This window comes from Rhododendron vialii, chromosome 13a, assembly GCF_030253575.1.
Source record: "Rhododendron vialii isolate Sample 1 chromosome 13a, ASM3025357v1".
Taxonomy (NCBI): Eukaryota; Viridiplantae; Streptophyta; class Magnoliopsida; order Ericales; family Ericaceae; genus Rhododendron; species Rhododendron vialii.
The window spans coordinates 26845697-26860107 of record NC_080569.1 but is presented as its reverse complement, the minus strand read 5'-3'; the positions used below and the strand labels follow the sequence as shown (position 1 = coordinate 26860107).

At 39.3% G+C, this 14411-nt stretch overlaps 2 protein-coding genes and 1 non-coding gene across 5 annotated transcripts; 1 reads left to right on the top strand and 2 right to left on the bottom strand.

Annotated features, from left to right (window-relative positions):
* Positions 1 to 19: 19 nt before the first annotated feature.
* Positions 20 to 7233, bottom strand: LOC131312304 (histone-lysine N-methyltransferase, H3 lysine-9 specific SUVH1-like). Of its 3 annotated transcripts, XR_009195829.1 has the most exons (3): positions 7094 to 7233; positions 2118 to 4530; positions 20 to 248 (listed from the first exon to the last, which is right to left on the bottom strand). XR_009195829.1 is itself a non-coding variant. In XM_058339967.1 (2 exons), exon 2 carries the CDS (start codon positions 4346 to 4348, stop codon positions 2180 to 2182), a length of 2169 nt encoding a protein of 722 aa, XP_058195950.1. In that variant the 5' UTR covers positions 4349 to 4530; positions 7094 to 7233; the 3' UTR covers positions 1975 to 2179. The 3 variants fall into 3 exon arrangements, 1 of the variants encoding a protein (XP_058195950.1); XR_009195830.1 differs by lacking the exon at positions 7094 to 7233 and having other exon boundaries at positions 2118 to 4545; XM_058339967.1 differs by lacking the exon at positions 20 to 248 and having other exon boundaries at positions 1975 to 4530.
* A 1091-nt stretch (positions 7234 to 8324) lies between these two features.
* TRNAF-GAA (transfer RNA phenylalanine (anticodon GAA)) lies at positions 8325 to 8397 on the bottom strand. The gene has a single exon. It is a non-coding gene; the product is annotated as a tRNA-Phe (tRNA).
* A 4459-nt stretch (positions 8398 to 12856) lies between these two features.
* On the top strand, positions 12857 to 13698 carry LOC131314441 (uncharacterized). The gene has a single exon (XM_058343067.1). It carries the CDS (start codon positions 13057 to 13059, stop codon positions 13489 to 13491), a length of 435 nt encoding a protein of 144 aa, XP_058199050.1. The 5' UTR covers positions 12857 to 13056; the 3' UTR covers positions 13492 to 13698.
* The last annotated feature ends 713 nt before the right edge of the window (positions 13699 to 14411 follow it).

The window sequence follows — 14411 nt, the reverse complement described above, 5'->3', positions numbered from 1 at the left end:
GCAGAGAAACAAAGAAAGCTCGACAAACTAAAACAAACTTTGAATCCTAAAGTTCCATCATCCATGTTACAGTTGTTTTGGAATAATTATACATTATTTCAACAAGAAAAAAGGATTCTCTTATCATCTGCTAAATTTTACAACGGAATCTGATATTCTAGGATTACCAGTAGCACCACACAGCTTGGGGCAATGTATTGAGAACAGAAGGCACTCAGTATTCCCTGGAGCTCCTCCTTAACCATAAACTGCAAATCAAATGAAGAAAGAAAAATTGCAAGTCAGTATAAATGACGAAGTCATTTCACAAGTTGGAAGTTCTAGCACCGGCATAAAAAGAATTCCGACCATCATGCATGAAGCAGCATCAAATAGTTGAAACCGTGAGATTCGAATAAATGGAGTTATTTGGCACAGCGCGTTGTGTAACATTACCATAGTGAAAGCGAGTTGAAAACAACAAAATCTCTCCCATGTGGAAAACAGGTAATGAAATAGAAGCGTCCGCACAATCCAGGGCGTCAAAGTTCTCAGCAAAATTTTAAGATTCCCCATGTGCTTCCATTTTCAAACAATTGAATGTAGAGCTATTGCACTTCAGAACTGAATGGCAACAAGCAATCCAGAAATTGAGAGGTCGGGCCCGTTTATTTGGCTGGATATGAGGATCAGATTGAACTATATAGAAGACAGAACTACATATCTGGTGTTTGGTTAAAACTGTTTGCAGCCCGGATCAGATATCCATAGGATAGGGCTAACCCCACCAAGTAGGGGATACTACAATACCATGGAACAATGCCAGATTCATAGATATCTATACAATGCAAGATTGGGGTTTTTCCTGCCGGAGAGGGGATAAAGGACCCACACAAAAACTCCATGACCAAATTACCAGAAAAAAAGAGCTCTATGAAGACATAATAATAAACCTTTTCCCAACCCTAAAAACCTGTCTTCACAATCCCAACTACTTGTGTCAACACAATTATTCAACTCCAGCACCTAAAGAACACATAACATTCATTAGTGTTCACAGGTTACTCTATTCAAAACATCCTCTTGTTCTACCCAACCTTTTTCTTCAACAAAAACAGTTGATGACTAAATACTGCAACTACCTTTCTTCATGGAAACAATTAAAACCAGTAACAAAACTCTACTTCGTGACACTTATCTTACATCACCCCAAATCCTAGGGTTCTGGGATCGACCTTGATTGTCTACTAAATGTGGATTGGGACAGGATTACATCTTGCACAGTTTCACAAAGTACTGTGAAGGAGGATAATGTCCCTGTTATCCACGAATGCTTGTATCTTTGCCTACAGAGAGTCTAGATGAATGGGAAGAGGCATAGAATCCATTCATTCGTAGCAATACTAACTACAAGCTGCTTACATCGCAACCACATGTGATGAATCCAAGTGTGAAAGTTCGGTATAGGTCCGGTACATATGTTATGCACTGTGCAAGGTGGATATGGGACTTGGGCAACTAGCAAAAAGGTAAGATATGCCTCAATGCTCAAATTCTTCATGTCTTAAGACTAGACAAGGGAAGGGCTAATACCAAGGTTGAAAGTTGAAATTGAATTTCATGGAAACAGGACAATCCAGTGACTCAGCCCAACCCCTAGGCTATCCATCGTTGAAAAGGAAGCAAAAAAACTGATAAAGCAAGTAAAAAATCGTTTCAGGCTTAAGCAAGACGCAAACTTTGGGAAGTGCTAACAAGGTGTAAATCAATTCACCACAAATAAATTTCAGAGGTAACAAGCTTCACACTGTTTTTTATAAAGTTTTCTTCTTCATGTATTCATTTTTCCTCATTTCTCTTTGTAGGGATAAAGTTCTTTGGTTCAGTTTCTCTCTTTCCTCATTATACGAAAATCTTATTGTTAAAAAGATCACAAGACACGCCAACTTTAAGTATGAATGCAAAACCCAAATGAAAAAACCATACAAACGCCAATACAGCAAATCAATACCTCATTCTCACTCATTCAAAGAATATCGTATGCACAGTACAGTTAACGAGCATTTGAATCATTCAATAGAAAAAAACATAATTGACAGAAACGAAATCTCCAGGCATGCAAGTAGGAAATATCCAACCTTATTGCAGAGGCAAATGAGCTTTAACATCCTCAATCAACTTCATGAAAAAACACCCATCATTAAAAATGCCCTCTGCACTTCAATGAACCACATAGGCATTTTTTCTTCCTCTGCCCTGCTTGGCCGGACTGACCTGTCCCATAATCATATGTCAACTCTTTCATAGGAGGAATGTGACCGATTGCGAAAAACGCAATATGGAGGTAAGCTTCATTATTACATTCTCGCAACACAGGTTGCCAATAGAGATTTGGAGTGCAGCTGTGGTTCATAAATCTAGCTACATTCCCACCTTTTTTCGCACTTACAACAAGGGGAAATGGGATTTTTGGAGACTCAATAGAATTTCCAGCCATAACATCTGAAGGTTCACTGGTGCAAGTAGCTTCGAAAATATAGTGATCTTCTCTTTCCCTCTCAAGCTCCTCTTCTGAAGATACATCAATGACTTCTCCTGCGTACTCACAGATAAAAGCTCCTGCACGGATGGGATCCCAAGACCTTACACCCCAACCTCTATCCTTAGTTCTAAACACCTCAAGGCGGACTTTCAAACCCGCCTGGGACATCCTGTTACGGCAATTGGGAGGGCATAAACAAGAAGAACCACACTCGTGTATTAAAGCCTTATAAATCAAAAGAACCCCAAGTGCAGTATAAGGCAGAACTCCTCCATTTTTCTGAATGCAAGAGCAGTTTAAGTCACCAGGTTGACATCCACCACGACACATACAGCTCCGAGAAGGTTGTGGTGAATGAAACGGTTTCCGATACTTGAGGGTAGGAAAATATGTAAAATAAGCAGGGCCCTTTTCATCATCAACGTCATTTACAAGAGAAACAGGTAAATTTTCTGCACCTGAAGTCAGGTCTGGCAAAATAACCCCAACCCTTGACGTAATGCCTTCCTTCCATTGCTGAATTGATTTCCACATGGTAAAAGCTTCAGGCTGGCCAGGAACTCTGACGAATTTGTACTTGAAAACATTGACACCTGACCTCCCTTTCTCCGCCCAAGACTGCTGGATTTTATAAAGGCCATCGTAGAGGTATATCTTCCCAGTTGGATTTGCCACATCTTTCACACCGCGAATAACTCGAACATGGTTGCCTCGATGCAAACTCTTCTCCAATGCTAGATTACCCCTTTCAAGTTTCTGATCCGTTATATCTACAAATCTATCTTTTCTGTAAATATTTCCACCTTGGCCACTGTAAATCAACACATCCCCATCGTCAACATTATCCTCGTATCCTCCAGATGAGACAATGCTTATAGCCAAAGAATCTTCGCCTTGAACAAGCTTGAAACTCATAAAATCAATCCCAGCCATTGATGGAGCATGCAAACCCACCAAACACATTTCCATCCTGAAAAAAAAGATGTCCCCTATTTCAATCCCTGGTACAGCTCCAATCCTCTTCTTGGTGTTTGTTCTAACTCCTTTATTCATCAAGATAGCGCCAGCTTTTAAGTCTGGACGTCTTAATCCCCCTGGAGCTGCCTCCCTTCCTTCCTCAACTTGGGTTATCCTTCTCCGGAGCAAATCAAATATCATTAAAATGTATCTAATCGACTGGGTATCACCATCGGCTTGCCTAACTGAATCGAACTCCGCAAGATTGAAAGATTCCAGGAAACTATTGGCTACTAAGTCAATGTCAACACCAGGAGAAACCTCTCGGCCACTCCTTGTCCTCATCTCGGATTTTCCTTTCCTTCTCCTCACCTTACTACCGGTATCTTCTGCATCAGCGACATGCATACTGAAGCCACTCAGATACTGGTCAGTCTGATGTTGGGAGTCACTATAACCATCTTCATCCAAATGGATACCAGCTGTACGATATCTAGAACTCTTTCTGGATGGCCCAGTGCTTCCATTTGCAGCCCGAGACTTCTTTGTCGAGGTTGGCCTAAATGAAGTTAGGGGAACAGGTGATGGGATTGCATTGTTAAAGCCACTGTGCCCTGCTTGATTGGGTACCGCAGACCTTAGAGACTCTGCTGGGACAAGAAAGGGATAAAATGGAGAAACCCCAGGTGGAAAAGGACCAGTTGGAGGGAAACACATGAAGGGTGAAGTTTGGGGAGATGAGAAGGCGGATGTGCCAGGAGAGGATGGGAATGTTGGAACAAGACATCGCAATGGCCTTATATCAAAAATCTTAGATTTATCCATAGAACCCGGTGTAGGAATAGACTCTGAACCCACACCTTGTTCCATAACTGATCAACACTATTTGAACCCACTTAAATTACAATTCCACAGACACTTGACTACCAAAAAGGCAAAATGTTTATTATTCACTCTCTTCTTCCACCACTCTCACTCTGTATGACAGGTTCTCATCTTGCCACCAAAGATTTGAGTTTAAAGCCGGAGGAATATTAAGCACAACATGAAAACTGGAAAACAACAAAGACAAACAAAAGTTAGAAGACAAAACTACCTGGGCAAAAATAGAGCTGTCAAAAAGTTAACGGCTTCGATCGAGAAATCCAGTAAAAAAAAGCTTCTTACAACGTGCAAGCAGATATTATAGTGGAAAAGAGAGACAAAATGGCAACTAAGGTCCAATTTTTAAGAGCAAATCAAAAAGCATAAAGAATTAGTCCAAACCCCAGAAACCCACCAAGCAATAGAGTAAGAAATGAGGATTTAACAAAAAAACAGTGCTCACCAAATTCCAAAACATGCTATACGCATGTAATTTTAACAACAAAACAGTGCTCACCAAATTCCAAAACATGCTATACGCATGTAATGAGATGAGGCGATGAAACAATAAACAAAAGAAAAACTTGAATAATGTTACTACTGAAGAAGAATATCAGGGATTTTTTACGAAAAGAAAACGAGGCGTCACGGTAAAAATAGAGGTAAAAAGTGCTACATACAACATGCAAGTAAAGAGTGTATAGTATACTGAGGAAGAGAAGTAAAATAACTACTGAAATTAAAATATCTTTTAAGAGAAAAAACAAACGACCCCATAATTACTCTTAACTCTAGAAACGCCACCAAGGAACACAATGACAAAGTTGGTATTAAACAACAAAAGATTTACTCAACAAAGCAATATTCCACCAACTAGAAATAAACTATCCGCCCAGATGATTCCTGCAACATGCAAGAAAAAGATCTTGGTGGACAAAGAGAAGCAAAATAACTATTCATATCCAGTGTCCAAGAAAAAATCAAAGAGTCCCCCAAATTAGTCAAAAACCGCAAAACCCGACCAAATAACGGGACAAGAAATTGGGGAACAAAACAAGAATTACAGACCAACGCAACATTCACCTACGAGGGAGACAAGTACTACGCAGATGCTTTGTACGACACGCAAGTAGAGATATACTGAGAAAGAGTAGCAAAATAACCAAAAACAACAAGAAAGTATGCAAAGTTAGCACACATTGATGGGTGTCTGGGAGGCGTAGACAGTGTATAGACCTTTCCAGGCAATGAATCACAAAGTGGCTCTCTCCTTGTGCAAGGTGCATTTTCGCTAAACTAAATGGACTACAGGGTAGATAATAGTCAAGTTGTTTCCGCTAAATGGTATTTTAGTTAATAAATGTGAGGAGAATGACCTGTCTAGAAATCCTTGAAAACATGGGTTTTGTGTTCCACTAAGCCTTGTTAAAAAATAAGTACTTATTTGCAATTTTCAAACTTAAAAATAATGTATTTACGAAAATAATTTTTTGTGTCTATCTAATAGATTCAAGAGGGGACTTCCTCCCGACCCTGGAAACCATTTCTATGGCTATTTCTTTTTCTATAAACCACGAGTTTGGTGGTGCCCCTTTTTTGCACCGTTCAAAAGATCTCATTCAAATTTATCAAACAAAATCGATATTACACAAAAAATTATTCTAGTAAGTCCATTATTTTCAAGCTTTTTTAAGCTTGAAAATTGCAAATAAGTACTTATTTTCCATTAGTTTAGTGGAAACGCAAACCTTTTAGTATCCTTTCTACACAGATGCTGACTAAAGATCAAATTTTAGGGTATCCCCCCAGTTAGTTAAAAACCCTATTAACACCACCAAGTAACAGAGGGAGGAAATGGAGAGTAAACCAAAGGAGAATCACAAAACCAAGCTATGGAGATATGTTCTACACAGGCAATGACAATGGGAAAAACGGAAAATTTTTGACAAAGAAAAAGCCTCAATTAGCAAAAGCAGTCGGAAAAATCCCAAAATGAACTGAGAATCTAGTAGAAAATGCTTCCTACAACAAGCAACTAGAGAATATAATGAAAAACAGAATCGAAATTACTACTCACAGTTCCCTTCGGATTGAGGGGTTTGGTGAGAAAAGAAACTAATAGAAACGAGAATCTCACCCCTTATTTGGATAAATAGGTGGGAAAAAATGAGGAATGTGTGCAAATGCAAGGCTTATCTTGTTTCTCACAAAAAATGATGAGATTTGGAAAGAAAGCATAATCCTTTGTTTTCTCACTCAATCTAAAGGGTTAAATTTTCAAGAGCAAACCCAAAAATCCGCAAAACCCTAGAAACCCACCAAGGAACAGAGTGAGACACTGGGGGCTAAACAAAAAGAGGCATTCTATAATCAAAGGAACATTAACAGCCCCTCTACATGGTGAGAAAGGATGCGAAAAGAAAAGAAAGGTAAATCTTTTCACTTAATTGGATAGCCAAAAGAAATTTTTTTTTAAATGAGATAGTGTACGCATAAGAAAGAATGAGAAATAAGGGGCAAAAAATGAATCTTCACCGGTCAATTTACTTCGATTCTCACCAAATTTCCCAACAATCAGAGGGCCTGTAGACAACTTAGCGAGAAATTTTCATCGCAGGTAATGAAATGAAATTTCAAACAAGCACGAGAAATTTGAACACGGCTCCGACCGAAGTAGAAGATCAGCGACGTTAGTAACGCAAACGAAAAAAGTAGTAGCAGAAGAAGAAGGAAAAAGATTACAGATGTTACCTTCAAACATAAAATCAGCTGAACAAAACCCAAGCAGATCCCGAAGAGAGAGAGAGAGAGAGTGTGTTGGAACCACGGTGGGCCGGTTGGGTGACACGGCGCTCAAACTTCCGCAACGGGGCTTTTGTCCGAATCCGAAACAAAAGAAGCTATTCTCTGCAGTTGCAATTCAATACAATTGGTTTTGAGTTTTGAGAAAAAAAATTCTCTAACCCATTTCCCTTTTATGTCTCTATTAGTTGGTTTATTTTGTGAGAGAAAGAGAGTGCCGTTAAAGAAAAGCGGAGTGGCAAAATCAATTTTCAAAAAATTTAATGTAATAAGTAATAATGAGTAGATAGATAGATAGACAAATTCTATTGGGAACTGAACACATAGTAATTTTTTTTTTTCAAAACTTGTAAAAGAACAAAAAGTCCTTTTATTTTCGTTTCTGATCAAACAATTGGTATCAGTTTAATATCATACTAAAAAGATTGAACGTGCTTTTCACACTTTTTTTTTTTATGTGAATTTACGATGTTCTTGAAAAAATATAAAAAAAAGATTAATTTTGAGTTATGTTTTTCTTCCTCAAACAAAGAGTGAATATGAATGAGGGATGTGTGAAAATCAATTATCAAAAATTAAACGAACTTCTTTATTTTATAAGCAGTTGAGAAAGGAACAACACACTGTGTGCACGCAACCATTGTTTTTGGCCGATGAGAATGATCCAATTCAATGACCTGTATCATTTAGACTTTGTAAAGCTTGTAGACAAAGTCGGCTCTGAGCTAAAACTTGTGTTGCGGCCGTTTTAAGCCTTCAAAAATATTTGAATTTTAAGGCCCCTCCTTTTTCTTTTTTTTATCTCTTTCAATGGTCCAACAAAAGGCCTCATCTTTAAATTTCATTTTAAGAATTCTAAAAAGTCATAACCGACTCTACTTGTAGAGCACATCAAGTACGCAGTGATTGGATAAACATGATCGAAATCCATTTATTTAGGGGGAAAAATTGAACACTTTATGAAAGAGACGTGGAGACAAATTTATTCCAATTAGAACTGATCAAGTTAATTTTTGACAAGGTTAATGTTCAAGTCCTACAAAAACAAACAAACGATTCCAATAAAATAAAATAAAATAAAAAACAAACAAATAGAGAGATACCAGTGGATATTTGACGATTGTTTGATAGTGCTAGCATTTGATAAGCACAAACTGGCGGCGGAAAATGAAAACAGAAATGCGGTGAGCGTGGATCGAACACGCGACCTTCAGATCTTCAGTCTGACGCTCTCCCAACTGAGCTATCCCCGCTGACGTGACGGCTTTGGTCAGATTTTGAAAATATAGTCTATCCATCTCTTCTTATAACATTCCATACGATGCTCCAATGATTCAAACTATATGAAGCCCACAACATAAAAGCCCATTAATTCAGTAGCAAAATAAGTATGGTCCAATGGCGATTCCCTCCCAACAGACGGCTCCAGATTTCGGGTCTCTATAGCCCTTTGGGCGTTTTCTATCTATTGATTAAAAAAAAAAAAAAACATCCTTATCCTCTGGATTACTTCTCATCCCCTCCCTTATACTTTTATAACAGTTCCCGATGTTCACATTCCTTCAATATTAGTTGGTGAAATTTTTTTTCTTAAATTATTACTCGGTGAAATTAAAGGCATACTAAATCGGTTCATTAGTGTGTAATATGTGATCCTCTCCTTAGTGGCACGAAAGAGAATTAATCATGTTTACGGCACTCCCTCAACTAAAATTTTAAACTAGCTACAAAGAACTATCAATTTGCTTTTGGAATCCCAGTAAATACTAGGCACTTCCTTTTAATCGTGTGAAATGGTGATGAAAGAAAGATTTCAGTTTCTCCCAAAATTGATTTCTTGAAATACCCAATTTTGTACAAAGTTTTCCCATCAATTATCTCAAATGGCAAAAGGATACTGCAATCTCTAGCTTAGAAGAAATTAGGGCTTGTTGACCGTCTTCCATTAATAAAATTCTTCTTCTCGAGTCGGAAAAAAAAAATCATGCCGAAGCTTAAATCATGGTAGGTTTATTCACCGTTAGTCACATTTTTTTCTCATGTATTTTATTCAACTGGAACAGATTTTGGGTTTTGATTGATGACTAAATTTGGTCGTACTCTTCTACAGGAATATATTTTTATGATTCCCAACCTAAATTGGCATGCAAACATATAGAAATTGGCGTGCAATTGGAAAATTTAGGATGGACATGGGTAAAAATAGGGATGAAATTGAGAGTACACCGTCTGCTAACATATAATTTCCCTCCCTTCTGTTTGAATCTCTTGAACATGCATTTTCACAACACGTAGGCAAAAGCATACCTTCTCAGCTAGGTCTGAACCGAGAGCAAAAACAGAGAGGGAAGAAGGCCAAGAGGGGCAAATATCAATAGGAAATGAGTTGCGGTGAGGGCCGATGACCTAGTTGTGGTGATAGAGGAGGATGGAGTGAGAAGTTGTTGGTCGGAGATCCCAGGAGCACTTCCCTTCTTCCCTCACGATGCCTCTTGCTAAGCTGCATTCAAATCAAAATTTACCAAACCCAGAAATCTTTTGCTAAGTTGCATTCAAATCATCACTGCATATTTTTTCTGCTAAGTTGCATCCAAACATAAAAATCATATCGAAACCTCTAACTCAAAACACTAAAATTGACCAAGAAACTAAATCAATGAAAACCCATGATTCGTACCATAGTAGCGAAGGTAAATCTCGAGAACTCCACGACGTCGGGCCACCACCAGCAACCACATCGTGGACACTAATTGCTACAGTGGATTTCTTCAGTGTAGATCAGGAGAGAGCATTCAAATCTTGAAAAGGGGTGAAAAATGGTGTTATGTCACTGTATAGTGATCGATATCGGAAGGGAGAGTACACTGTTTGTGAGAGAGAGACTCCCCGTAGGATTTGGGGGGCAATTTTAGAGCCTTGGATTTAATAGCAGTTTTTTGTAATTAAGTTTAAAACTATTGGCACTTTAATCAAATGAGGAGAAATTTTCTCAATCCTTGGATTAAAATGAATCTCAGCCCTTCTAACAAGTTGTATTTATATGGGGTTCACACCTTTGTATTTTATTAGATAGATTATTAAGATGTTTATTTAAGATATAAAGGAAATACTAGGATTATTCGTAGAAGTTACTGTAAATGATAGTTAATACCTAGTAGTAATATTTTTGGGATTTTATATACTAGTAAGAATCAGAAGTCCAATCGAACATAAAATGCGGCATGTAGTAATAGACCACCATGTGGGGCTTTATGTGTGGGGCTCACATGTACTCCAGAGGAGTGAGGTTGAATCTGTGATAGATTTGTATGGGTTCCACCATCAAGTTTATGGTTCTTATATGTGGTGGAAAAACAAAAAGTCTATGCCTACTGTTCAAAATTTATCGCTCCTCCACCTCTCCAAATCTCACCGTTCAAAAGTATAATTTTTTCCTGGAAGAGTTTTTTTTTTTAAAATTCGGTTCATTGATTGTTGAGACGGACAGTAAAATATTGAGCAGTGAAACAAAGCGGTGGACGTGGCACCGCAGGTGGAAAAGTCACGTGGAGCGCCACGTATCGCCAATTAATCACTCGGTTGTAGACTTGTTGCTCCATAATCTAGGGATCCTACAGGGTACTTCTAATAGTGTAACCTGCAAGGCACAATCATAATCGTTCACGAGTGTTTTCAACTATCCAAATTTAAAATAATCTCTCAATTGTAGAATTGTTACTCCATAGTTCGGCGATCCTGCAGGGTACTTCCTGTAGTATAACTCGCAGGGCACAATCACGACTGTTTTCAACTATCCGAATTTAAAATAAATTCTTCTTGGAAAACACTCGTGCATGGTCAGGATTTCTGATTCCCATTGTCCACACCCTTTACCAGAATTTCCCCGTGCAACCAGTACACACCCAATCCCAAAAGGCAGGCCTTGGGCATTCCAAAAATTTCAAATTTTAAAGGTACTCTAATATTTTTACTACTCCCTCCGTTCCAAATTGATGGTCCTGTTCGGTCTCCAATGCACTTTTTAAATTGTTTATATGTTTCAATCTATAATGAATTTTATGTGCAATATGGATCTTATATGATAGATCTCAATTAATTCTTTTATACAAAATTTCTAAAATCTTTAAAAACATTATAGATTGAAAGGTATTAACAATTTAAAAAGAGCAACTTCCTGGCCGGTTCTATCTGGGTGAAGAATAGTCCACTAAGTCCTGTCCAAGGAGCTCATAGTCCAGTAGGTCCTCTTCATTATTTTGTTAACAAAATTACCCCTCGTAAAAAAAAAAGAAGACGATTTGAGAGAGACGATTGAAACGATTCAGCCACCACTACTACCACACGACCACCACCACGCTGCCGCCGCCGCCGCCACCACCACCACCACGTCGCCTCCACCACCACACCGCTGCCGCCACCACCACCACCACAACACTACCGCCACCACCGCCACCACCATGCCACCGCCGCCGTCGCCACCACAATCACTCCACCACCCCCACCACTACCACCACCACCGCTCTACCACCACCACCGCGACGCCGCCACGCCACCACCGCTGCTGCCACCACTCCACCACCACAATTAACAATGTTATTTTTTGTCTAAATTAACACCTTAATTAACAGTGTTAATACCCAGATTAACAATGTTAATCTGCTACAATTAACAGTATTAATTTTCGTCTAAATTTACACCCCAATTAACAGTGTTAATACCCGAATTAACAGTGTTATTCAGCCACGATTAACAATATTAAATTCTGTCTGAAGCACAATTGGATGTGGTTTCCGTGCGTCCTAAAGAGTCGTCACCATCGGAGATGAGTGGTTAGACGGAGGCGAGGGCGGAGGAACCGCGGCAAGAACGGCGATTGCAGTTCTAAACGGAGGCGGCAGAGGCATCAAAGTTCATAGAGGCGGTGGATGGAAGTGGCGGCGGAGGCATCGATGTCCATGGAGGCAGCGGGGCTGAAACGCCGGAGGAGGAGTAGCTGGCGGTGGAGTGAAGACCAGCGGAGGAGTGGTCGGTGGCTGGGCTAAGACCGGCGAAGGAGTAGCTGATGGTGGTGGGGTTGACTGGAGAGAGAGAGAGAGAGAGAGAGAGAGAGAGAGGCTGCATTCATTTGAAAATCCTAAATGATGAGTTGTGTTTATTTATTGTTATTTAAAATGGGGTAAAGAAGTAAAATCACACCCACAAGACTTAGCGAGCATTGCACTTTTACCCAATAGGATTTGGTGGGTTATGGAATCCAATATTAAGATCAACCTAGAATTAACTCATTTAAAAATTACATTGGAGACCGAACCGGACCATTAATTTGGAACGGATGCGGTATTTGGGTTTGAGTAAGACTCTTGTTAAATCCAATAGAATAAAAAAAATGTCCAATTAGAGATAATGAGTTAGCTCAATCCACCATTCCATAACTTCAAGTGCCTAACCCACCATCCCATAACTCAACCCTAGTGCTCAACCCACTAAATCTCAAAAATTATTTCCCCTAAAACATTGAATAACGCTTCTCCTCCAACAAAAAGAAGAATAGTGAAAAGAAAAAAGAAAAAGAAAATGTTATTTTAATAAAGAATAAATAAAATAAATACCATTGATGTAGTATTAAAAGAGTTGTGATTAGTTTAAAAAAAAAATGTGCACCGGCAATTTTGGCTCAAATTTTGCCTAATATGATATACTTGCTCTGACGTCTGTGAAAATTCCACCTGAACAGACATACATGCCCCACTCTACCAGAAAACTCGGTCGTCGTTCTCATTCCTCGCCTGCCTCCAAATGCCTCCATCACCATCACGAACCTTCCCTCCATAACTGACTCTATTCCACTCCTCTATCTATACACACCCATATCTGTTTGTATCACCTTTGATTCGAGAATGCTGTTTTGATCAATGGGTCTCTCTCTCTTCTCCGTGATCTGCCTCCTCCACTCGCTCATCGCCGTCTCCACCGGGGCCCTAATGATGTTCTACGTGAAGGAGATCTACACCCTCTCGCACGGGACCGAGGCCGCCGCCAAGCTCCTCGGATCTACTCCTCACGACCAGCTCCTCATCCGGACCTCCGATTCCTTCTCCGGGCTACTTCTTTTCGCAATCGGCTTCCTCCTGTTCATGGTCGCATTCGTCAGGGACAGAGACTTCCACGTGTTCTTCGCCAAGGGGTGCGTTGCCCTCCACGTGTCCATGGCAATCTGGAGGTTTAACTTTGAAAGGAGGGTCGAAGATTTAGCTTGGGATTGGCTGAGGCAAATCGTTGGTGATATCTTGCTTGCTCTTTCATGGGTTTTCTTTCTTGTTTACTCTTGGAAAGTTAAATATGACTGATTCCTTTAATAATCAGCGTGTGCAATACATGCATATCACATATGTGAGACGGGTGTGGTCGATAGGTGTGTACCTATTGTATTTTCTTGTGTGTATATGCTGTGTTAGATGGACTTGGGTATGACATGTGTTTAAGTGTCGGACACATTTAATTCTATGTCAAGGGCACTTGACACATTGGAAAAAATGCTAGGAGTATTTTTTGTATATTCCTTTGATTTTTACACGTAAATTTGGCTTCTTCTTCTTCTTCTTTGAAACCCCCCCGCCCTCTCCCCTTTTTGGGACTCGACATAAGTTTGGCTTACAAGGTGCTATAAAACATTTGATGCATAGTTGTGCTGTAAAGTTGAATGTGGTACTAAAATATGTTTTCTAGACGAGCATCCAGTTCAAAATGTTGGCCACATATACAGCATCCTTACTCAAGTACAGGTGTTTGATGCGGCTACATTCCTATATTTCGAAGAGTCCATCTAGCATAGCATATTTGAATTAAAAATAGAGGGTAGCAGTAGGATTTGAGGGTAATGCTGTAATGGCTTGGCTTGGCTTTTAATTTAGCAGCAAGAGATCTACATCAGTTATGTATTGTGTAGAAGACCTTCTGTAAATTTTAATATGAATTGATGTGGCAATTTGTGAACTATTTTTATGTATGATTACTCCCCGTTGCTGTCTACATAGGTGTGTCTGACTTCAAATTGGTTTTGAAAGATTGTTTTAACAATGTGAATATAATGGGTTTTTGGAGCAAGGCGTGAGTTGAGTTCATGTTGCTCTTAATTGGGTGTTTCATAAAATTTTTGTACTGTTGGTTAGAGTCGAAGAAGGTTTAGTGGATTGGAATCTAGTGTGAACCAATCTTTTAAGATTACTAAAGTGTTGTGACTTGTGACATTCTGTTGCTAAGGTTTGTG

Excerpts from the sequence above, each read along its gene's own strand:
- LOC131312304 (XM_058339967.1), bottom strand. The coding sequence starts at position 4,348 with ATGGAACAAGGTGTGGGTTCAGAGTCTATTCCTACACCGGGTTCTATG.
- LOC131314441 (XM_058343067.1), top strand. The coding sequence starts at position 13,057 with ATGGGTCTCTCTCTCTTCTCCGTGATCTGCCTCCTCCACTCGCTCATC.